Here is a 26,909-nt window from a genome sequence, read left to right on the forward strand (position 1 = left end):
GATGTCTCGTGATCTTACTGTGGTCTCATCTTTGTCTCTTGAGAGATTCTGCTTTTCTGTGTTTGTAAAACACATTTATATTATCATATTAGGAAATTGTAATATGATCGCTGGTGATGATGTTTCCGTGAGCTTTGTACGTAGTATTTTTTAGGGTCTTGCTGGTAAGTTAGGGGTTTAAGGTCAACATCTCTGCTATACTTTGTCTACATCGTGATGCACAACTTGGTTTCCAGCTGCCAAACTGGAACATAAGTAAGCTATTTCCAGATATGAGAAGTGGGTCGTCTGTCAGACGCTCACCTGTAGCCACTTTTAAAATACATTAATAAAACATAATGTAGGTAGGAGGTACAAGATGCTGTTTGGCTGTTGTCAGATCTGATCTTTCAGGTTTTGGATATAATGATATACAGAAATGTATTTTAAATATTGTCCAAGGATTAATAATCTCTTACTGTTTGATACTGTGTGATTCTGGTTTCATTATGAATACTGTACAAAAACAAATTAATGGTGAAAATGCAGTTGTGCCTGATGGTTTGGACCGTTGCCACTTTGCTAATATCAGTGGGATTAAAACTAGTTTCTGAGAGTTATTTGAATTTTGCAGATGTTTATATCTAAAGACAGTTCACTTACTCGAGGTATACCTGGAGCAACAGAGAGTTAAGTGTTATACAGTACTCCAGGACAAGGGGTTCGCTCTGTTTACAAGATTCCAACTACAAACATTCAGTTACCATTTCAGATCTTTAACTTTTATACCAGACCACCTCCTGATGTTCCTGACAGCAGGTTTTGGGCTAATGATCTTCCATTCCTGACATCTGCTCTGGACTGGTTTTTCCAAATAGATTTAAGAAATGTGGTGCTGTGTCTGGATTTCCTGCCTTAAACGTCAGCAGTTTTATGTTTTTCTTAAAGCTCCTCCCAGTTTGACACAAACTGTGTAAACATGTCACTGCTTAAACAATCTTCTAAATCTTTACAGATGTTTTTCAAACCCTTTCACATTTTTTAATGTGTTTGCATTTTTGTAGGGCAAGGCTTATCTTAAGCCAGGAGTAGGCCTTTAGATTTAAAAATTAAAATATAGAAGCATTTTTATAAACTATATATAAATTATAAAATATATGCCTTAGAAAAAGATGTTACTGGGTGTATCTTGATACAAATCAATGGCACTGTCTTATAAGATTCATTTTCAGTTGAGATCAATGAAACGTGTTTTAGTCTAGGACTAGCCTTAAGCCTTGTCTGTGAAACCAGAGGATAGAGTTGGATCCCTTGTGTTAAACATGGGAAAAGGTAAACATAAATTTTTTTGGACGCATTTCTTTGCCAAATGCACTTCGATGGGGTTTGTACAAGTTTGGTTTTTTTTAGGCTATTAAATAAGCAAGCAGTGCTTAAGTACAGTGGAAGTCCCTGTATGGGCAATTCAACCAGAATAGCACACCCACACTCCAGCTAGAGATGTGCATAAATGGTCGAATATTCGATCTGCAGTAATATTTGGATTTGAAAATGCTATTTGAATGTTTGTTTGTTTTAAATTTGCCACCGCAGGGTTAAAACTACTGCTGCTTTAATGCTTTATCATTTTACTCGTACAGTCTTTTAAACTGCACCCATTTCATTGCTAAAAATAATGTTATTTTGTGTATTTGGTATAATACAATGTGTTTGCGTGGTTAATGATTAAAAAACACATTGTTTTCCACATACCGTACATTTTTTGTAGCTCCAGATACTCTCTTCCTGAAACGCACTGATTTTGTACAAAACTCATAGATTTGAAAAGCTCTGATTAGCCAGTGTCCCTGTACGTTGTGATTGGCCTGAATAGCTCTGACGTCAGCGGGAAATGTGACGCTCCTTACCGTGTTTGAAAGATTTGCTTGCAATGCTAATAGGAGTTAATTTACAAGCTGTGAGTTCATAATGGGAGGAATTATGATAATGTCGGTCTTTACTACATCACCAATCCCAGGAAGTAAACTGTTGCCTACAATCCATGCGTTTGTTGTAGTCCAAGAAAAGAGATTTACGTTGGAGACGATATCTCGCGTCATTGTTTACTTTGGGTTATGTAACTTTTGCATATCGTTAACATGTACTAATACACACTTACACACCAAAGGAAATGAAAATCGTGAATTGGCCATAGTTGCTCCTTAAAGACTTTAATGTAAAATATAAATTACGAAATTTATTTGTATGTATTTCTGATTGTTTTGGCAATTGTTTTTGCAGACTAATTAAAGTATTTAGAGGTGGTTTCCCAGAGATGGTTTATCCTAGTCCCAGACTAAAATCCATGTTTGAGTTGCTTAAATTTAAAAACACTTGTCTTGTTTAATGTTAACACATATTTTGGTGAAATTCTTTTGTCTTAAGATGCACACCTGTAGTGTTTTTTGTAAGGTATGTCTGTAAAAACTTTAATGACCTAATATAAATAAGGCCTAGTCCTGGATTAACCTAAACCCTGTCCGGGAAACTGCCCCACAGAGTTTTAACAATGGGTTGTCTGTGTTTGTCCACCGACTCGTGTTATTTAGACTTGCAGATCTGCCACATCACTGCATCGTGAAAGATTTTTTTTTAGCTTCCTGTTGTTTAGCCAACTTTTTTGTTAATACAGAGCTAAACTTTATTGTATGCGGTGCTCTGTGGAAAATAAACCGGATAACCGCAGTTACCCGTTTAACAGCAAACACTAGCAATAGCTCCGTCTTTGTGAAGTGTTGTTAAATTAAGCTCGTAACTTGGCACAGTCAGCAATAAGGTATCAAAACGACTTGCGATAATTGTAAAATAAAGTTAAATTCAGATTCTTGTTAGATCTGTTTGTTGTTCTTGACGGATAATAACCACGGAGCAGAATTTTTTTTCTGCAGCCCCAACAATATTGTTGTCAGAAGAACAGGCTTTCACCAGAGCAGTTAGGCTAAATATGGTTGTCTTCACTAAAACATATCAAACTAGAATCAGATATAGGCAAATAAGTTAATTCATTTGGATATCTGGTGTGGAATGCAGTAGGGTCATTCTGTGTCAAATCAACCAAATTTTGATGGCTTCCCCCAGTAAAAATTTGAGTAAACACAGTTTGTTTAATACAACACAGTTTGTTTAATACAACACAGTTTGTTTAATACAACACAGTTTGTTTAATACAACACAGTTTGTTTAATACAACACAGTTTGTTTAATACAACACAGTTTGTTTAATACAACACAGTTTGTTTAATACAACAGTCAAAATGATACTTTTCATCTCAAATTTAGAGCCAAATTACAGTGGGTGAAAAATTACTTATTTTATTTTTACACAGAAATAGGAAAGTATATATAGTACAATCTGTTGACTTTAGCAGTGTTTGTTGCATTACATGACAATAATAATTTTTGGAAATAAGAAAATAGCACTTCATTTGTTCTTTTTCCAAAGTTTGCATGCCTTTTGACTTTCTTCATTAAAAACTTCTTTCTACAGAAGTTTTTAGCCCGAGAAGCTCATGGAAACCCTGGAAAGTTTACAAAAGTCTTACGTTTGAGAACAATAATCGTTATAGGTATACTTAAAATAGTTCATAGGCTTAAAATTTCAGCTTGGGAGTACATTTCTGTAAAATTACTTTTTAATCCTTATCTAGTATCGTTGAAATTGATTAGTCAAAAGGTGTGGGAACAATACAACATGCAAAAGCAGCTTAATTCTGTTCATCTCAATCTTTTCCATGCCTATCAAATCAATGCATACTTATAATCTACACACAGCAGTGTTACAGTCCACCAGTTTGACATATGTGAAGGGATAAAGGGAATTTTGATGGATTTCTGCCAATGACACATCTGATTCTGGCACAGGGTTCTTTAAACTCCAGTGCCCTGGCAGTGGGCATCGTATATCAGTTTCATCCTGGCTGTGTGCTGTTGTATATGGCTAATCCCTGGCGGTGCATCTGCCACACCACTAATTGGCTCAAGGAGATTTCTTAGACTAAGTTAAATGTGTCTTTACCCGTTTCCTCCAGTCATCTGCCTGCCTTTATTACATTTTCTTGGGGTATTGAAAAGTACGTCTGCATTTGTATAAGACCTTTGCCATTTGCCCAAGTTTTGTGTTTGTTTTACACTCGAGAATGGCACAAATTTGCCATCTAGTTTGTTACCTGCCATTTTACCCTCACCCTTAGATTTGGCCTGTTAACATGGAAAGTTTCCAAACATGTTTGTGTTAAAGCGATATTTCATCCAAAAATAAAAATGGTCATTTATTCACTCACATGTTGTTCTAAACCTGTATTAATTTCTTTACTCTGTTGAAAAGAAAAGAGGATATTTATAGAAAAAAGATTGTAAGCACACAGTTGACCGTACCTATTGACTTCCATAAATACTATGCAGTGTTTGCACTATATTCATTCAGTCGTGGCGGCACATCACGCTAAAACTTATGCCCGCCAAGTGGGGGGATCAAGTCAGTGTCATTTAGAGTCGGGTAATTTATAGCAACGTCACTTACATCATTCAGAGACGGGTGATTTGTAGCGTAGGAGACAGTCATTCACACACTGGAAAATATTTAGAGGTAAGTGTAATGTAATCAAGTGAATTGAAGTGTAAATGTTATGATGAGATGTATACACAAATTACTCGAAACAAATACAATTTTAATGCAGAATGGCAGAAAACATTCCCGTGGCTCATTTGTGAGGAGAATGTAATGTTTTGCAAGTTCTGCAAAGGGTAGACACAAGCAGATAAGTAAATTTGTTACAGGCAATCCTCAACTGAGATCCTCACATTTCGCGTCTTTTGTGTGTGCAAGTTCAAATTAAAAGATGCTCAAAATAGGTTGCGATGCGCTCTTTTCTTCACGCGAGATGAAAATATTCCATCTAGTAAGCGTTGTATTATTCTGTATCAACTCGAGATGGAGTAACAGCTGATCATAGCTGTACAAGGATGTTGACAGTCAGGTATATATAAATAAAAATTATAAAAGGAACAACACAAGATCTGTTAAAACAAAGCAAATGAATACATTTTGTTTTACCAACAATGGTTGGTTGTTTTTAAGTGGCCTTTGTGTGAATGCGCTTGATTCTTGGGTAGGAAGGATTAACCAGCAGTGAAAAATCACCCTTGGGTGGCTGCCACCACAGCTGGAATAATCCTTGAGTAAACAAACTGCTATGGTTGTCTATAACTACCGCCAACTGTGTGTTTACCATCAAAATATCTCTTGTGTTCAACGGAAGAAAAGAATTATACAGGTTTAGAACAACATACTAGTGATGACAGAAATTTTAGAATATCCTTCTTCAGATATGGATGTTCATTTTGTTTTGCATCAGATCCATACCATTTTTCCTACTCCATTTTAAACTCAGTTGGTTGCTTTAAGGGACATCAAATTATAGCCAGTCTATTTCCATCATGCTCCAGTGTATGAGGCGATACCCCCTCTGGGAATTTAGGAATTATTTTTTTGTTTTTCTGCCAGAATCTTAAATCTACTTGACCCTTCTTCTCCAGTCCCCTAATTCCAGTGTGTTTTCTCAAAATTGCTCTCCTCCCCTATCCTCTTCTTTATTCTTTATTGTGTTCAGTTAATTTTTGAGGAACTGTTAGAGGATGAAGATGATGCTCTGGTGCTGGTGACTCATGTCCTTAAGATGAGGCTCTTCAGAGTTCAGACACCAGCATACGTTAGATGATTTCTATCTCAGGTCACTTATTGGTAACAAGTTATAATTCATCCAAATAATTATACACCTGGATCAGGGTTTCCCCACAGCATTTTTCAGTTCGTGCGGCCCTCCTAAGCTGGCAAACCCTACTGCCTTAACTAGGTTGTCCAAAAAAAACCCAAAACCTTTTCCTGCACAAAAGGCCGTCAAGTGCATCTCTGAGAATAGCGTGGGCGCGCTTCACACTGCGAGTGGGCCACGCGCCACACGGACGAATTGAGAAAGACGTGGTCCGGACCGTCAATGTCTGGAGGATAACTAGCCAGTTGATAAAACATCTCGGAGAATAGCACGGACGTGCTTCAAACCGCGAGCATGCACGTACGCCACACGCCCAAAATGAGATAAAGACGTGGTCCGTCATGTCTGGAGGATAGCCAGTTGAGCAAACACGTGTCCGTGAGAACTGTAAGTGGACTTATGTTATGGGGTTATTTTTAAGCCTGTTATTGTAGTCGTCTATAGTTCTTGCAAATTTAAGCTGGTGATTTTGTTTGAACAACCTGCTAGCTAGGTTTCACGTGCCTGTTTAGATATAATTGATGAGCGCTCTTGCTCACTTTATTTATGTGCATTATTTACATGCTACAGTAGTTACACTCCTTTAAGATAATGTCATTAATAGTGGAAAATAATCAGTTTATACAATTTTTGCGTTATCTATCATCGTATGCCAGACATTCTACAACATCTGCTTTAGTTTGTGTTTATTAACGCTTTAGTTTCACTTCATCATGCAGCTATTCCCGTTAGAGGTAAAACATTTAATTCATTAATAATCTAGTATGTGTTCATTTTCTGTCAGTTTCTTTAAAACTAAGTTTTATTTTTAAAATATTTCAATTTTAATCATAAGGCGTACGCGTAACGGCCCTTTGATTGCCATCCCAACAAATTAACAACAAATTTTCTGTGGGAAACCCTGTAGATTCTGGGTCTACCAAATAAGGTCCCGGTACCATCTCTTTCATATATGATAGTCTAGAGCAGGGATTCCCAAAGTGTGGTACGTGCACCCCCAGGGGTACGCGAGCTGCCACCAGGGGGTGCGCGAGAGGAAAAATGTAATGGCGGTCTGTTTCTTTAAGTGGGATTTTTCCATACAATAAATAAATAAAAAAATGAACAGTAAACATTTCCTTTGTAATCGCTTTTATTTTAAATAAAAAATTATAATTTATTAGTTTTCTTCTGTTATGCACTGCAGCCGCTATATGCGTGCCTGCCAACTCGTTTCATTCATTCCATATATATTATAAATATGCTTAACTGGCTGAAATCAGGGAAACTGTCATGTGGGACGTCTTATGATAAAGTTGTTAGTCACGAAGGAGGAGAGGGACCAAGAGAGAGAGACTTTTTTATGGCAAAAATAGAAATAATGAAATGTGACGAGACATGGGCACAGGATACGCGAGCAATGTGTTTTCATGCATGGTAAAGAGACCGCCAATGAATTAGCCTATATAATAAAATACATAAATACTTACTGTAGAGAACTTATTAAAAGCTTTCATTTAATTTTGTTTGAAACTTGAGCTGTTATAATGAATCTGCAAACTATTATACACCTTTTGTGCGAACAGTAAAGGCTTTCGTTAATGTGTTTGATGGGTCTGCACGTGACGCACTGGTAAACATGAGGAAACCTCTCATATGTCATCTATTAGCTGACGGCAGTAAGTGTACGTTTTTTTCCATAGTAAACTCGAATGGCGTCTAAATCTCACAGTGGTTAAACGCATACACGGGGCGCGCATCATCTACGCTGAGCGTAGTTTCAGATGGTGCAATAGGCGTAAATATTTTTCACAATGTTGGACGTAGCTAAGCCAGACGTAGGACTATTACACCCAACTTCTTAACGTTCGGCTAGTGCAACCGGCCCTTGGTTATTTGCGCATGATTAAACATGAGTATTTATGGTGAGAAAACAAAGCTTTTTTGGATTTTTTTTTAAATGGGGTTTGGGGGTGCGGCAACCCGGTTGGGACATAGAAGGGGGTACGCAGGAAAAAAAGTTTGGGAACCCCTGGTCTAGAGTCATGAATTGTGCGTGCACATCATTTGTTTCCATACAAAAATACTACAGTAGAAGATTGAAATGTCCAGATATTGTGTCTTTTAGTTTACTTTTGACCCTTAGTGAAAATGCCCACTCACTTTTGCCCAGACCTGCCCAAAAAAAACAATTGTCTAAAACCCAGGACTCTATATGCTTATTCAGATTTGTCACCACACATTTAGATTTTTCTTCATATTTCAAATCCTGTCATTTTATTATATTGAAGTTTAATGTTTTTATAGTATAACAGATTTTGGTAATAAAAAATGTTGTGAGCAGAGTATTCATAGCTGCAGAACAAATAAGCAAGGACATCAAGCAGTGTGTTTTAGTAAAGTACAATAAAAACAAAGTCCTTTTTTTACTTTTACTCAATAAAAATTTAGTACTTTAACTGGGGTATTATTTGATTAAAGTATTTGTACTTTTACTCAAGTACTTCATTTGTGAGCTTCGTCCACAACTGATCTTGATATTTTTAGATCTCAAATTATAGTAAGCTTGACTCTGAAAGCATCATATGTAGGGCCGTGACGATACATCGCTTTCCACATTAAAAATACCTGTCTGAAATCACAAGGCTCTGATTCTGTGTTTCATGCACAGCTTGTGCATGTACTGCGGCTCTGTGATCAGTAGGGCTGACTCAGAATTTTAGATTATTATTTGAATATCCGTTTGGTGGGTTGGCATTCGATTTTTTTAATATTGGCATTCAAATTTTTTTCAACATTACTAGCGTTAATGCAGAGACTGCCAAGCAGGAAATGCACTTTAGTGCACCAAAATGCGAATCTGCATTCCCTTTTCTTAGCAACAACACACCTAAAGTTAATAGGTGAATGGTACTCCTCATAATAAAACAGACAGACAGACCCACAGAGATGCCTGCCTTTATTAGAGAGAATGTTTAGCCCCTTCCAACCCAAGCTTCGAATATTCTTTGTTGATTACTATCAAAGCTTCGAAGTTCATAAACTGGTATTTGGACCAGCCCTAGTGATCGGTAGGAAGTCTTAATGAATCTGAAATCGTTTATAATGTGCATTTAAAGCAACACTCGTCAAACACAATCATTCAATATATTATTTATTATCATGAAAATACCTGAAACAATTTGAAGAACAGTTAATTCATTGAGAAAACTCACATTTGCACGATTAATCGTCACAGCCCTAATTACCGTATATGTGGTTAGCAGCAGTAAAAGAAGTGCTTTAATGGTGACATACAGAGAGCTGTTATGTAAGGTCTCTTTCTCTCTCTTAATATATTCTGATAGCCTGATCTTTTCACATGCAAAAGCTCATATGCTACAAGGTTACGGTGCACAGATGTCAGTTCTGATTTGCATAATAACATGTGGTTTTACGAGCTGTTGCTTGTTTTCGTTTTTCGGTTGGATTAGTGAATAAAAAAATAAAAATTATACAATGTTCAAGGACAGACAAAACTATTAAAACAGCTGTCTAATATATGGAAATAGTCATTAGAATTGTCTGTAAATGGTCCAGTTCATTTCTTATGTCAAAGTGGCTTTATATATAACTGGAAACACGGTTTTGGGAAATACAGACACAGCCTGAAACATTAACTTTAATTTATGTAATGCTGTTAAAGAAAATGTTTAACCTTATAAGACCCGAGCTTTGGTTTGTCTTTTTTTCAGATTTCTTCCAGCTATACGGGGTTAGGAAGAACCAATAAATATTATAACTAAATATTTTTCTTTGAACATGAAGCAGTGTAGGCCCACTTCTCCACATTTGTGTACAACAGGTTCCAGTTACACAGAATTAAGTATTTGGTTGGAGATCGACCGATTTATCCGTTCCCTGATATTTTTCCTGATATTTAAGCATTTTTTTATTATCAGAGATGGTTTTTTTTTTTTTTGATTAACCATTTTTGAATTGCACACTAGACACCATTTCGTTAAAGCAACTGAAGAGAGGAGCTAACAACAGCAGCGTGCACCGCAAATAAGTGACACGACTTTAAGTATACTTACTTTGCTTTAATTAATTAATAAATTTATTTAACATAACCGACATTAAGGCACAGATGAGATGTGTTACAAATGCCTGTCTTGAAATGTATGCAGCTTGGCTAAGAAATGGTGACGAACTCTCACAGATTCACATAGACCGATCCTGTCCCAATAACGACGTAGTTTTACATGAATAAAACTTCCATGAATGAATGCTTGATGGAATTAAAAATGCTGAATTAAATTAGTTTTTTCCTGTTATTTATGCTTTTTAGTAGCCTCGTAAAATCACTTTCATATTGCTGTTCACTTACCGGGTTCAAAACTTTTTGAGCTCATTCACTTACGACCACATTCAGTAGTGTAGTAGCTTTTGTAGTGTAAACGCACGTTGTTGAATGCCACACGGACCACCTTCTCTCCACCCATTTATCTAATCTGAGGTACTAAACACAATGTTTTACGTCTTTTCTGATTTCTGGCGCGAATTTTTAGCACTATTTTTAGCCTTTCATCGATAAAACTAAAGCAGCTGATCTCCGCAGTTTCATTTTGCAAGTGTGTGAAAGTTGAGCGATCTTTCATCAATTTTGCTGAAAATATAGAGAAAGCACCAACACGTACAAAACGCTGTGCCGGATGTTTACTTATAACATAGGCATCCGACCATAATATAAGTTCACGTCCATTTAAAGTCGTTGTTACTCCCGCTCGCATTTAAATGATAATAGAGAGACTCGCCCACAGACCGCCCCCTCACAGTATACAGGACAGAAGCGGTCCAAAAGTGGACAAAATAGACAGACTTTCTCCTACACACATAGTTTCCCAGTTTCCAAGTGTGTTAAAACTACGCCATACTGTCATTATGCATTATAAAGGTAAATTCTAATCTAGTTTTAGTCTGTATATTTTTGGATTTCTTTTCGTTGTAGTAGTGTTGCGCTGTTGGGTGCTGGCACGTGCAATTTAGTCGAACAAACAATAGGTGCTCTGCGTGTCATATTTAAGATCATATTTAGGAGTTCATCAAACTAAAAATCAAAAAACTGATTTTTTCCACAGGTATGAGTTTTAAAATGTATTTTAAACAGGGTGGTTATTTTGTCAAAAGTTAAGCTACAACACAGGTAAGCAGTTTCTTTAAATGTTGGTGATGACACGAAAAATACTGTTTTTGCACAGAAATTATTTTTGACAGTTGTCCCTTGTAATTTTAATATTATGGTCAGTGTTTACTAGGGGTGCAACGGTTCAAATTACTCACGGTTTGGTGTGTGTCACGGTTTTAGGATCACAGTTTCAGTACAGTTCTGTGTGTGTGTTTATGCGGCTACTGTAAGATTCAAAGAAAAAATATTTATTGGGTTACAAACGTCTAACACTTTGGTCACAACAGGCTTCTTTACAAAAATTGAAACCCAAGCAATTTTTAACCTCTGCCAAAGTCAACTTTCACTTAGTACTTGCATTATTATAGTACATGTACCAACATACAGTGCATTTCAAAATGAACATAAAATAGCTTAGAAACACAGGGTTACTTTTTATATTCAATGCCAATATCTTCTAAGTGTCTATACACTATCCACTAAGTTATTTTGCAAGAAGAACCGTTTGTTAACATTTAAACACAGAAGGCAATCTGTGCTATTACGGTCTCACCTGTGATTGCGTGCTATCAACAACACCCTGGTGATGACTGTGCAAGTGACTCGTCATATTGCATGTACTGCCTTGAGCCTATGGCACTCGCGCCATGCAGATTTTATATCAGCTGATCTAAATCAGTGGCACTGGGCATGGATGGAAGGAAAACAATAACTTTAACCACACTCAATTTGTTTTGCTGTTTACGTAAAAAAAATATTTGGATTTAACACGATTAAAGCATAGATTCAAGAATAGTTGTCATTTTTATCTGAATTGAAATTGCAACTTTTTGCATAGTCATCAGTAGTATAAAGTTTTGTCCACACAGACAGTTAGTTATTTATAAACTGATATGAACTGAATAGATTTTTTTTAAGATGTAAGTCTGAGGTGACAAGGTGTGAAGGATTCCTAGTTAACATATTAAGTAACTCTTAAAGTTGATTCAGTATAGATCAGACAGTCTGTAAATGAGTTTTGTAGATGTTATGTTATTATTAGTCCTGGTTTAACTCAAGCATAGCAGAAGGAAGTATTTATGAAACTGTTGCTGGAATCAGTCATGACTCTCGTTTTCATTTACAGAATCATTATAATAAAGTTCTTAAAAAAGATCACTCTCCTGCAGGAAGAATTGTGAGATACTGTTCATCATCTGACTGTTGCATAAAAACAGTAAGATAAAAATGCTTTTGATTTTTTTTTTATATTAATGTAGGGTGTTTGAGATGATAGAAATGAGCTGATAAATTGAGCAATTGAAGTATCAGTGCTGTTATCAGATGACATGATTTACCCCTCATCACATGCTGTTTTTACAAAAGAACGTCCTGAAACAATTTCAGTATTTCTGTAGTAGGACTAACAATGTCTAGATATCATTTAACGTGTGGAAATCCTGTTCAGCATAATTCGTAATAAACACAAATTTTACTGGCATGAAGTGTGATATCTGCTTTATTTTGCAAAACTACCCTGTTAGTGTGCTACGTTTGTGGTGGTGGGAATGGTGGTGGTGGTGGTGGGAATGGTGGTGTTAATGGTGGTGGTGTTAATCGTGGTGGTGGTGGTAGTGTTGCACGATGCACGATACTTCAAAAGTACCAAGTTTCTCGGAAATTAAAAACCCCACGATTCCTAACTTTATTAGTATCGATACATCTAAGAATGACTGTGTTCCAGATTTGCAAGAGAAGCATTTCATGTTGGTGTGTGCAACACACGCTTCCAGTGCCTCCCTGTGGATGTCAGTGTGTTTTTTTTCTCCTCATGGACTCAGCAGAAACTGCAAAAGTATCAGTAATCACAATTCTTGACTTGGTATTGGTACCGAAACAATTCTGGTATCGTGACAAAACTATGGTGATAATGCTGTTTGTTGTTGGTAAAAATGCTGTTGGTGGTGGTGTTGGTGGTAATGGTGGAGGTGATGGTGGTGGTAATGGTGATGGTTGGTAATGCTGCTGTTGTTGTTGTTGGTAATGCTGTTGTTGGTTATGTTGTTGCTAATGTTATAATTGTATTCTCTCTGTTTTGCAGTATTTGGAGGGGACCAAATGTGAACTGTGTGGATAGCACTGGATACACACCTCTACACCATGCTGCTTTAAATGGACACAGGTCAGTTCAGTCACACACACATTGATTTTAAGAACGTTTTTAAAGCAGATAGTATCAGTTTTAATGTAAGTGTGCTTTATTTCAATTACAAAAACTGTACTTTTCTATCGCCTAAGAAGCATCTTGGCTTGGTGTACACGCACAGTAGATGTACTTTATGTAGTGCAGCATTAAATTATGTGAAATAGTAAAATATACAGATTTATAAAAGCAGAAATAAAGCGCATAATGCACATTTAATGTAAAAAATGTAAATTAAAAGTTTATAAAACTAAACTAAAAGATCTCTCTCTCTCTTCTGTGTGTGTTTAGTGAGGTAGTTGAGGTATTGCTGCGTAATGAGGCTCTGACGAACATGGCCGATAATAAGGGCTGTTATCCTCTACACCTCGCTGCATGGAAGGGAGATCAACGCATTGTCAAACTTCTCGTTCATCAGGGACCATCTCATCCTAAACTCAATGAACAGGTGAACGAACCCTGCACTCAGTACAAACATTTAACATTATGCTTTTCTGTGACATGTTGTCGATCATTTCTCGTTGGCCTCTAAACAAAGACAGGAAATACTTAGTACTGAAGTTAAACAATCCAGTTTAAAAGCAAAAATCTGCAGTACATTTGTGAAAGATCTCTCGAGCTGTTTAATCCCTCTGAGATGCACCACACACATTACTCCAGTCTCATAAAAAACATCCCAATAATTTACTCACCCCCGTATCATCCAAGATGTTAATGTCTTTCTTTATTCAGTGGAGAAGAAATTAAGTTTTTTGAGGAACACATTCCAGGACTTTTTCTCCATATCTTTAATGCAGCTTCAAAGGTCTCTAAACGATCCCAACCGAGGCATAAGGGTCTTATCTAGCCAAACCATCCCCATTTTTACAAAAAAAGTATATATTTTTTTTTTACTTTTAACACAACTTCTCGTCTTGCACTAGCTGTGTGATGTGCCAGCACGACCTTACATATTGCGTAATCGTCGTGTGTTACATATGTAAAACGCACACTTGCGGACCATTTTAAACGATAAACTGACACAGACATTAATTATTTTCATTACACATACAACAACGTCTGAACAGTCCTCTTTCTACACACTTGTAAAAACTGGATCTCTAGTAAAGTCCACTATATGGAGAAAAATTCTGTAATGTTTTCCTCCAAAATTAATTTCTTCTACTGATTAAAGAAAGACATCAAAATCTTGTAAATTTTCGGGACTTTTTATGAAAGTGAAGTGATCCTTTAAATAATGAATTCATAGTGATTTTTCTATAGCTTGGTGAACAGCTTGTTTTTATCACACTAGTCTCATGCTAACATCTTTAACGACATCATGGGTGTACTTTTGATACCATGCTAAACCTTTTTTCTAATTGTACATTGTAAATCCACTTCATAGTTGTTTTTATGAACAAGGTGCAGGTGAAAATATGTGCTGTATACAGTGACATACTTGACTATAAAAGACAGATGATACTTTGGAGAAGGTTATTGCTGAGGTCTATAACATAAAATTAACTCCGGTATCCAGCACTGAGGACGTTGCTGTGAAATTGACTTTGTCATGTTTTTATTCTACTACACTGACACCAAAAAATAAGATATTAGATTACACAAACTGCTGTAGATTAGAGAAATGCAAAATGTGTGTTGAGGAAATCTGCTGGTTATTAGTGATGTAACGGATCGCAGTTGGTACGGATCACGACCCACGGTTCGGCTCACATGTGATTCGCGGATTAATAATAATTTTAAATAGCAAATTTAAATAGGGAAAGTTTATTATTTGTAAGTGTTTCAAAGGTTTGCAAATGTTAACATTCCAGTGATTTTTTAAAACCGTTTAAAGGGATAGTTCAGCCAAAAATGATATTAAACCCATGATTTACTCACCCCCAAGCTGTCCAAGTTGCATATGTCCATCGTTTTTCAGACAAACACATTTTCGGATATTTTAGAAAATGTTTTAGATCTTTCAGTTGATTAAATGTAATGTTACGGGGTCCACGACCTTCAAGTCCAAAAAAAGTGCGCCCATCCTTCACAAAATAAATCCAAACGGCTCCAGGATGATAAACAAAGGTCTTCTGAGGGTAATCCGTGCGGTGTTGTTGTAGAAATATCCATATTTAAAACTTTATTAACATAAATGACTACCTTCCGGTAGCGCTGCCATCTTAGTCACGTCCGCATTCAGGATGAGAGTATTAGCGTAGTGTACGCACTTTTCTTAGTGACGTATGACAAATTCGGAGGACGGGGGCACAGAACAGCAGCAGATTAGCCTCCGTAGGCTGCGTAAGCTCTCATCCTGAATGCGGACGCGACTAAGATGGCGGCCCTACCGGAAGGTATTTATTTTTGTTAATAAAGTTTTAAATATGGATATTTCTACAACAACACCGCACGGATTACCCTCAGAAGACCTTTGTTTATCATTCTGGAGCCGTTTAGATTTAATTTGTGAAGGATGGACGCACTTTTTTTGGACTTGAAGGTCGTGGACCCCGTAACATTACATTTAATCAACTGAAAGATCTAAAACATTTTCTAAAATATCTGAAAATGTGTTTGTCTGAAGAACGATGGACATATGCAACCCGGACAGCTTGGGGGTGAGTAAATCATGGCTTTAATATCATTTTTGGCCGAACTATCCCTTTAACTGCAAAAAGGCGCTAAAGTGAGCAGTTTACTTTACGCACAAACGCACGTTGAATGCGTCCGGTCCAGCTCGAGTCCAACATGATCATTCTTCAAAGATCAGAACTCTTGATGTGTAAATTTCAGAGACTTGCACTACTCTCTCTCATACTGTAGTGTAATAAAATACATTTGGCTAATAGAGCAATGAAAAACAACGTAACGTTTTTAAGTGGGATGGCCGTTTATGCTGCGCTGTTTGTAATTCGCCCTCTGTCTGTGTGCGCGCGTTCAAGGGGACTCAGTAGTGCACAAACAGAGAGATAAATGCAGTGTGTGCATATTTGGTGTTAAATAGACAGTAAGCTCAATTGACCTCCTTAAGTCTGTCTCATTAATGTTAATCAAACAACCTAAGACAAAGAGAAAATCACTTCTGAAGCTTTAAAAAATAATAATTTATTTATAATATAATAATTTAAATAATACAATAAATGCAGTATAATTATTAATTTGATTTCTCTACCTAATGATTTAAGACCTTACATAATGTGCAACTTTGTTCTTTTTTATAAATGTTTGTAATTTCTTGATTTGTTGTTGGATTTTTCCCATACTTTTTTTTGCTGATCCAAAAAATGATCCGCTCCTTGCCTCAAACTGTTATGCGATCCAAACCGTGAGTTTTGTGATCCGTTGCACCCCTACTGGTTATACCCACTGTGTAAATGCAACAAGGACTTATTATCTTTGGTGGTGTGGACGCTAATAGGTTTTTTTATAGTTAATGTTAAAGTTATCATTATAATGTGAATGGCTCTTTAAGCACACATCATAAGAGATCAGCGGGGTGTAGAGGAACCATGAAGTCACACAGGTTAAAGGAAGAGTTCACCCAAATATCACTCTTTCATGCAATGAATGTTAAAGAGGACTTAAGATCAAGCAGAAGCAGATCCTGGGTAGCAGTGTTTCTGCTTCATTCGTTTATTCTGTCGTGGCGGGCCGGCACACCAAAAATCATCCCCGCTTTGGCTGCAGCTCGCAAAATCAGGCTAACAAAATGTTCTCTGTATGATAATAGGGCTACACGAAATATGTTTCACTTAAATAATAAGCAGATTAACAAAACAAATAAAAAATTAGTGGATGTGTGTCAGTGTGGATTTATGAGTAAAAATTGACTGAACTCACACTACTGTAACAGAGGTTTTGTGAGGGTGTCAACATTCGGAATAAATTAATTCCGACACTATTTCTGACACTGATATCTGATATCACTTCATCTTTCTATTTCTCTACACTCTCTTCTCGTTTACACAGAGTACACCGACTTCTCACCTTCAAAAATAAATGCACATCGTTACACAACTACCTCATGTTAACTTCAGATCATTTAAAGGGCACATATTTTGCAAAACCCATTTTACAAGGTGTTTGGACATAAATGTGTGTTGGCAGCATTTGGACACAACCACCCCACGATGAAAAGAAATCTACCCGCTCCTTGTTTTAAATCCCCATTAAACCATAGCAGTCTTATTAGACATGCCATTTTGAGTCTCTTATCAATGTGAGGTCACACTGATAAAGCCCCGCCCACTAACAGTTGCTCCCACCAAGATATGGGCATTTTGGACATGCTATAATAAATGATCTGTGGGGTACTTTGAAACTTCACATATACATTCTAGGCACAACTGACTTGTATTACATTTTGTAAAAATGGACATAATAGGTGCTCTTTAAATGTCATATCTATATTCTATTTATAAAAAAAGACTAGTTGTTTAATGGTGAAATAATGACATCACATACTCATAATCAATGATTACTGTTTAATAATCTAACACAAGCATTACTAACATGAATCTTACATTATATAACTATTATTATGATGATTATTTTATGTCTATGTGACTGTTGTTATTATTAACATCTAATAACCAAGTCTCTTGTGTTCTGACTACTTTAAAACCATTTCATTTTTTGAAGCTGGTTTGTCGTCTGTTGTTTGATTGGTTTTATTGTCAATGATTAATTTTTTGTCAGATGTTTTAGATAAACCTTGATAATCATTCAACAGACAATAAGTCGGTGGGTTTGTTTCATTGCTTTTGTTTTAACCCTCATTGACTGTGTGTTCAGCAGATGAACACATTTTTCTTGTTTTCTTTCTTCTCTCAGAACACTCTAGAAAACAAAGAGTTCAAACGCTGTGGCCCGTTTGACCCCTATATTAATGCCAAGGTGTGTACCTGACCCGTGTGACCTCTGACCTGTACACTTTACTTCTGACTCTGTGTGCTTTCTGTGTCGGGGACGCTGTTACTTCACTCTTTTCTTACCGCTGTGAATGAGGTTTATAGAAACGATGAAATCTCTTATGTGCTAGAAGTTAATATATTAATATTTCAAAACTTGGTCACTCACAGACACGGGACTTAATTACCTGCTTGTGTGTGTTTGTTTCCTGTGTGCGTCTTTGTGTGTCTATGTGTGTGTAAGCATTTTGTCTTTATGTTGAAATGACGGAAGTTCTCTCCGTTGTTTGGACAAACAGGTGGCCTGTCTCCAGTGTTGAATGTTTCATTGCTGGTAAAATCTGGAAGTTGTATAAAGTCAGTCAGTCAAATGAAAATGCTGCTGAATGACTGACAGCTCTGTTTGTTTGCATGTGTGCATTTTGTGTGTGTGTGTTTAAGGACCAGAGCTGAACAGACTAAATCACACAATAATTCATGAACTGGTTTGTGCGTGTGTCACTCAGTTTTTTCTTCATTATTAAACTGTCCTTTTATATCAAGCATACCTGCTGTGACACAAACACATACAGGAAATTAGCTTTTCTGTGTATAAGTCAGTTTACATCAGTATCAGACCTTGTGCACCATAGATATGTATAAAGGCTAGATGTCTCACCCGCACCGCTGGCCAATGGAGTGGAATGTCTGCATGTGGCGGCCATCTTGCCTCAGGCAGTTCGCTTACTCATAGCATTGCGTTTAATGGTGCATGTACTTTTAAATGACCATAACTTGCTAAATTTTCTACCGATTTTCAAACGGTTTGGTTTGTTATAAACGTCAGAGATGTACCTATGACACTGCATACTTATTGAAGAATTTTATGAATCGTGTTAAAGCATCCATAATTATAGCCACGTTAATAATGTTTGTAAGAAACCAAACTGTTTGAAAATCAGTAGAAAATTTAGCAAGTTATGGTCATTTAAAAGCATCTGCACCATTAAACACAATGCTACGAGTGAGCGAGCTCTCTGAGGTAAGATGGCCGGCAGGTGATGACGTTAGAGACTCTGCCTGAAGACATCTAGCCTTTATATACATCTATGTTGTGCACAACAGTGTGTTGTGTTTGCACAAGGCCGGAACGCAAAAATGAGAAGTGAGGGACTGATGAGTAAGGTTTTGATCTTGTACAGGTATATATTATCAATATCTTTCACACATACAGTCTTAACTGGTAAATTGCAGCTAACAGTCGTGTCTGTATGGAACAAGACTCACTCCTATAAATGTGGCGATTGACACAGAGATAACCATAGCAACATTCTGCCATCTCGCATGCTTATCACTCACAGCTTTGACCAAAATAATTTAACAGCTTCATGTTTTGCAATAAACCTCCGTCTTGGTGTTGTGTGTTCGCATTTGTGAGACTGCTCAACAACGCGCTGTCTTGCAGTGTTGACAGGTCCTTGTCCTCTTTGTACTTGCACACCGTTTATGGCTTTTGGCTCATGAAGTGATAAAGTTTTTGGTGTTATTAAAGTGTGAAGATTCAGGTACCAGTATTTTGATGTTTGAGATAAAGCATCAGTTTATTATTGGATTTTTTTGTTCACTGTTAATTTTCGTGCAAGATCTGGCAAAACTAGTCCGCAAACGCTCATGCCTCGTCATTTTTTGCCCCGCGCATACAGAAGACTTTTCCCCTTTTAGGCATTTATATCTGTCATGTCCATGATGCACATTTAAACATTTTATTTACCACTATGCAGAGTTTCTGTAGCGGTTGTCACTCCCTGCTTTTTTCAGGAGTTAATTCGGTTATAGAATGCGGTTGTCAGTCCCGTAAATTACTGAATTGTGTGTGTACAGAACAGGATTAAGCATAAAAAAGTGAGGTGACAACCATATGCAGTGTAGGGATCGACCGATATGGATTTTTTTTGTGCCGATACCGAATTTTTTTCCATCAGCCTTAGCCGATGACCGATACAGGCTGCAGATTTTCTTTAGCCGGTATTTGGAGCCGAAACTGCTTTTGCTTATTCAGTATACATCATAAAAATGACACAATGATAAAACAAAATGTTACAACTCTTAATTTAAAAAAGGAACATTTATTTATGAACTACACTAGTCAACATTCGAAGTGGATCAAAACCATTCAAAAAAGTTTACATAAAACCAATCCCTAATACCCATTCTTGTCTTAGGACAACTTTGATAAACTTTTTTGATCCACTTCAAATGTTGACTAGTATATATTTAACAAATAGTAAAAACAGGTGAGGTAGAACAAGTAAGAAAATTCAGTGCTGCTTAAAATACATAAATAATTACACAATTGCACACAGTAGCATTAACCAAGCAGCATAACAAGGGGAACACTTTACTTTATCCATGAAAGTAACCAACTATTTACAACCTATTTAATGCTTAGGTCTAAGTTTTAGTGCACTTAACTTAATCTCTTGTATAGCAAATGTCTTTCATAAGAAGACAAGAAAAATGTAAAGAGTAGGCCTGTCGCGATAAACGATAAATCGATTAATCGCACGGTAAATAAAATGAGCTCGATCCTTTTTTTAGGCCGCGATAATTCACATTTGCATGCTTGTTTGTTTTCCTTGTCTCTCTCTCTCTCTACCAAAGAGACTGGATGACCGCTCCGTGCAACGAGTGACAAGGAGTGAACTAGGGCTGGAACGACGCGTCGACATAGTCGATTACGTCGATTACGTAATTACGTCGATTTGCCGGAAATGCGTCGATGCGTCGCACTGTTTACATTTTGAAATGAAGGCGGCTTCAGCTCCGACCGGGTGATACAAGTGTTATACCAAACAGACAGAACGCGATCAAAAGTGTGGGAATACTTTAAGCAGAGACCAAATAAAACACATACTGTGTAAAACTGAAATGGCATACCACAGCAGCGCAACACCTGTGTATGATCATCTTAAAAGAAGAAAACCTGGGGCTCTCCGACCTCAAAATGACGAGACGTCAGCGTAAGAATTTGAACTATTACAGTAAGTTTTTATACTTACTCTATAAACAATAGAATCAATACATATTGTGCTTAATACAGCTGCGTTTACATCTTCGTTTAATACGAGCTGCGAGACGCCTGACAGACGCGACATTGCATCGCTTCTGGGCAGTATGTTGAAACAGTAAATAAAGAGCAGGACATGTTTTTATATTAAGAAGTTATGAAATAATAAGTTACTGTCACATTGAGAACTGATAGGCATGTGCCCGCGTGCACTGAAAGCCAGCTGGCAGTGCGGAGTTCCCAATGAACGTCTTTTTTGCGAATATGTGCGCAGATATTACAGAAGCTCGTCTTGTAAGGTATTCCTGACATGCGTTTATTTAAAATTAACAGCGGCGTAAACGCTGTTTATAAAATATTAGAAGATCATACTAACTGAACTTGTTTTTTACCCGGAACTTAAGAAAAGTTAAATGTTAAAGTTAAATGAGAATGCAGTACTACTAATAGTAATAATATTAACAGTAATAATATAACCATTACATTTTATATAAGGGTTCATGAATCACAATGAACTTATTTTTACTTCAGTCTGAACTAATGCTGAGTTAATGCATGTACCAATCATAAACTAATGTTTAAAATATTAATATATGCCTATTTTATTGTTTAAGGTGAATAATGCCTCTTTTAAAGTGGCACTGCCACTTTTTTTTTCATGTAGAAAATTTTGGTTTGTGTGTTTGTTTAATTAAGAAAATGCTTAAATAAAATGTTGGCGTTAATGGCAGATGTTACATTTATTATTTGTTGGGGAATTATATGTATAAAAAAATCATTAGACTATTCGATTAATCGAAAAAATAATCGATAGATTAATCGGTTGAAAAAATAGTCGATAGTTGCAGCTCTAGAGTGAACCCTCGTCAGTCATTTGTCAGTCGCATGATCTGTGTGGGGAGGGGGGACTCCTGGCGTAGCCTATCACAGTAGGCGTACTGAGGAGGATGAGCGCCGCGTAAGGAGTGTAGCAGGAGAAAACACTAGTTAAGACGAGAGTTGGAGAAAAAGATGGATTTACTAGAGGCTGTTTACACTTGTCATTAACATGCGTTTTTATCGATCGGATCACAATGTTTTACGTCTTTTCTGACTTTTCTGACACAAGGTGAACAGTGCTATTTTAGCCTTTCATTGATAAACTAAAGCGGGTGATCTCCGCAGTTTCATTTTGCAAGCGTGTGAAAGTTGCGCGATCTTATTTCATCAATTGCGCTGAAAATTCAGAGAAAGCTCTAACATATAAACGTACAAAATACTGTGCAGCATGTATACTTGCTAAACAAGCAGCGGACTCCGACATAATATTAGTTTGCGTCCATATAAACTCATAATTACTCCCGCTGGCGTTCAAATGACAGCGGAGAGACTCGCCCACCGTCTCACGGACCGTCCCCTCACAGTATTCAGCACAGAAGCGGTCGAAAGTGGACAAAAGAGACGGATTTAAATACCAGGTGTAAATGTGATATGTCTCTCTCGTCCACTTGTGATCTGATCAAAAACACATCTTGATACCAAGTGTAAACAGCCAAGTTTCAAAACCAAACGCTACAGCTGCAGTGTGGGAGTACTTTGGATTTAAACCTAATGACCGAGGTGAACCACTAAACCTGACCGAGCCGTTATGTCGCATTTGTGGTAATAACGTAGCACTTAAAAGTGGCAACACGACAAACATGCATATGCACCTAAAACGCAATCATCCTGTTATTTTGTTCATTTCTTGTGGATATTTAAAATGTCTTCCAGTTCCAGTATTACTTATTGTCTAGAAATAAAAGTTTATAGATCTTTGAAAAGGTGTATCTGCATTATTATAATGGTCCCGGAGCATCAATGTTATCGCCTATCGCGATAAATTCCGAGGCAATTTATCGCCTAGCAAAATTTGTTATCGTGACAGGCCTAGTAAAGAGCAATACTGATCAAAAAACAACTTAAAAAGAATTCTGAATAACATGCGCATTGCCCCAATTCTGTAGCTCACACACCCTAGGGCCCTATAATAAATGCGAGGGATAGTTAGTTTGCCTCAGCTGACTTGAAATGCATAAAACTGAACAAATACATGAGGATTTGTGTTCGGACTTCGGTCAGATAGTAGAGCGCGTGCACGTGGGAGAGGTGCAGTGAGAGAGACGTGGATGAGAGAGTGCATGTATCTTTGCGCTCCCAGTGAACGGAAATGTTGACAAAACTTACAAAATAACACTTCTCCGGTCACATAAGTCATGTGGGAACTGCTCGGAACTAAGTACTTAGGGTCGACGCGTCGCGTCCAAACGTCAGACTGGTGGTCGCTGAATAAAACTCCTACAAATACCACGAAATCACGGAACAACGTCAGCATTATTTAATCCTATGACCAGTGTTCGTAACAGCTGCCGTATGCATACGGTTAGCCTAAAAGCTATTTGAAGCTCCCTAAATACAATGGCAAGCAGTTTTATAGGCATTCGCGTTTTCCATTTGGACCACCAAACTTTCTTAGCTATGGTTGCACGCACATATAGAGCAACGTGTTTACACTTTCAAAGTATATGGCAATATTTCAGTCAAACAGTTAAAAGATGCTTTGAAGTTTAAATCTTACCAGAGCAGTCTTTGAGCGCTCCGCTCTGCTAGTGGGGGGAGGGGCAATGCACGGGCTGCAGGCAGCCTCCAGCAACACAGAGCTGCCTGTGGGCGCCTGTCTGTAATTAATGCCGGGGAAAACTATCGGCGAACATAAGCCGCCAATGCCGATACACCTACAACCTGCTAAAATCGGCCCGATGTATCGGTCAGCCGATGTATCGGTCGATCACTAATGCAGTGTGAACAGGACCTTTCTCTCCATGCTGTTTGATTAACATGAGTGACAGACAGGAGCAAATGAGGTAATTTCCTTTTTAAGAGTATGGATCCAATCTACTGTTACACGTGTGTTTTCTATTTCAGCTGTTTATTTTCTCTTAAAGGTGCTAAAGAGTCTTCCTTGTTCTATGAAGTCCCCCTTTAGGAAAATACGTAACAAGTTCTGATTGTGTAGTTTGTTTAGTGTGTTGTGATTCTTCAGAAGCTTAGCTGAGCAGAGCCATTTGAGCGTAGCTGGCGACTGACGTATTTCTGTGGGCGGAGTTTAGTCGAAAACTCTTGTCATTATGTCATTCAGGTGGGAAGTAGAGGGCTGTAGTCCAAACCGGCCGTTCGCTGTAGGCTTTGAAAGGGGAATTCTGTAATAAAAAGAAAGTCGTTATTCAATGAGAATAAAGACGTTATTTAAAGGTGACATAGAATGATTGAACGGGGTATTTATCTTTGTTCTGTGATGTGACATGTAGACAAATTTTTTTTTGTTTGGGTCTGTAATGCCTTAGAAGCTTCCTAAAAACCTCTCTCAGATAGCTCTATTAGGGTGGAGGATTTTAAACAAGTGGTTTTGCACCTATTTGGCTCCCCCTACTGGTTTAACTTGCAATCTCATTACTGATTGGCTGACTTTGCTGCCACTCAAAAAATGTAGCCAATTATTTTAAAGTGGAGGGGCAGTGAGATGCCTGTGATGTCATAAGCATCAGTTTTTCAGATTGGGCTGTTTTCTGGCTGACATTTCTAAAAGAGGAATTTCTATGAGACTGAGATGTTTAGCATGTTTAGCACTTTTTGTATGTTTGTGAATGCGGGTAGACTACCATTATTCAACAAATATATCGCCTGGCAGTGAACTTTGAGCTTTATCATTTTGCAGTTATTATGTATGCTATTATAGCAACATTACACACTAACAAAAGTTTGAAAAATGGGAGAAGGAAGACCTTTAAACATCTTCCTTATATTGGCCAATCGGCCACATTGCTTTCTTTATATCCGCATCGGCCATCAATAAACCCATATTAGTTGACCTCTAATTTGTGTATTTAAGGCCAATAAAGCGGCAAAAATACTCACAAGCTCAATGAACAGCAGATTGCACGGCTTGTTTTGAGTAGATCATTTAAATGTTTCTCCAACACAATCAGTCTAACTGTGGGTTCACACAAGTCGCGTTTGAGGCGTCAAATTCGCATCTACCATGTCTTGTTTGCCGCTTGAACATTTTGAGTTTACTCGCTTCATTCACACGTGAAATTCTAGTCATCGAGACATTCACGTGGAAATTTGCGTCATGGGAGGTGGGGCTTCTGCGACTTCACTCGCTTTCTGTAGTCAAGTCACTACTAGAGCAAGCTCCTGATTGGTTAAAATGACAGGTTTTTCCACCAAATTTCAAATGTTTCAACTTGCGTGTTACCTGTGGCAACGCTCAAATGAGAATGAGGTGGAATCGTGTCTTCACATTGGCTTAACATTGAAATCACTCGCACTTGACGCCTCCACTGCGGCTGGTCTGAAGTGCAGGGTCAGCCACACCCATTAATTTTAATTCCGTGAAATACACGGAATAGAAAAATCTGTTAAGTCTGACTTTTTATTTCACGGTTACGGAATATACCGTCATACCACCCTATATTAAAACATACTGCTGTTCAAGACGCAGGTTGCGACTTTTCTTCAGTTCAGTTTGAAGTCACCTAATACAATGTTGTTTGGTCACAAGCAACTTGACTCTCAGCTTTCGCCACAGAAGTAAAAACAACAAAATATCAATCGTGAATATGAAGTCATGGTACTGATGTGTGAATGATATCTTACAGGTAAAAAGACAAAACGTCACTGCGTGTGTGAACGGCTCATTTTTATATTTTCTGGAAAGGAAAACCTGTTTACCTTTTAGATAAGGCAAGACGTTCAAAAAACACAATTTGGTTTAATCATTTGTAAATATAATGTCAAATATGTTATTAAAAGACATATATATTTAACTTTTGTGTAATATTAAACTGTACCTGGCAAAATGATTTGCAGCATCTGGGTTAGCATGTGTTAGTAGTTTTGAGCGGTAGTTATTACAAAATAACAGACGTTGGAATGTCGTGACTGGCCAATCAGGATCAGGCATTTTGGAGAGCTGTGTAATAAACAGTTTTAAGCGTCTCTTGCACTGCTGCGGGATTGTTTTTCAACATTTCTGTTCTGATGTTGTCTAAACCACATGCCTTTCTGGGTTTGTTTAGTGCTTCTTTTAGTTCATCCAGGCTGGTCTAAAGGGTTTTGGTTGTGTTTAATTACGGATTCCAATTGGTTCATTTTAGTTTGCATGGTTTTCCTTATCGGGTGTAAGACTATCTGAGGACATTTCCCTTAACAGGTTTTTTAAATAATCTTTCCATAATTCTCCATTTTGTTTGGGTATGTCCTGGTTTTGTTTTTTATTATCCTATTTCTCACAGAATTGATTATTATTAATTCAGTCTTGGATTTCTTTTAGAGTATAATTGAGGCGGTGTTGCTTTTTGTAGTGGATTCACAATAGTTTTGTCCGATTTCTGGTTTGTGTGGATCTCAGTTGTTGGTTGGAGAGTTTCAGAGTCGCTGTCTTTTAATTTTACATTCTTTATTAAACCAGATTTTATCTTCAGATTTGACTTTAGTTTTTTGTTTCTAAGGTGTAAATTTGCTTTGATGCACATCTTTCATAAATATTGTTGTTTATCCAGTGCATTGGAGCTCAACTGATGGTGTTCTTGCAGATACTATTAACATCCACTACATCACACTGATATTGTGTGTAGTAGTTCATTTTAAATTAGATTTCATTTTGGATTACTTACATGATGCTTTCTATGAGCTTGGTCAAGTGCATTCTGGGATGGCTTTATGTGATGCTGCAGTACAATTTGACTATCAGTAGTCTTAGTGCGCTCTTACCTCTTGAAACTGCTTTTGTCTCACAAAATAAAATTTCATTTTGAAACCCTTCTTAAAA

General features: G+C 37.3%; 1 protein-coding gene across 5 annotated transcripts in view; it reads left to right on the forward strand.

Moving 5' to 3' along the window:
- The window catches only part of LOC135775893 (ankyrin repeat and SAM domain-containing protein 1A-like), a 128,404-nt gene that overhangs the window by 16,369 nt on the left and 85,126 nt on the right, over window positions 1–26,909 (forward strand). For 4 of the 5 annotated variants that reach the window (XR_010543954.2, XR_010543955.2, XR_010543956.2 and 1 more), the window contains exons 2-4: window positions 13,016–13,096; window positions 13,409–13,565; window positions 17,936–17,998. Coding sequence is in view for 1 of the 5 variants with exons in the window: in XM_065286465.2 (XP_065142537.1) it covers window positions 13,016–13,096; window positions 13,409–13,565; window positions 17,936–17,998 (301 nt within the window). In the remaining 4 variants the exon portion in view is untranslated. The remainder of the gene's footprint in view (window positions 1–13,015; window positions 13,097–13,408; window positions 13,566–17,935; window positions 17,999–26,909) is intronic. The other variant, XR_010543957.2, reaches the window with a different exon arrangement.

The sequence above is a fragment of the Paramisgurnus dabryanus genome, chromosome 21, assembly GCF_030506205.2.
Source record: "Paramisgurnus dabryanus chromosome 21, PD_genome_1.1, whole genome shotgun sequence".
In the NCBI taxonomy this organism is placed as follows: domain Eukaryota; kingdom Metazoa; phylum Chordata; class Actinopteri; order Cypriniformes; family Cobitidae; genus Paramisgurnus; species Paramisgurnus dabryanus.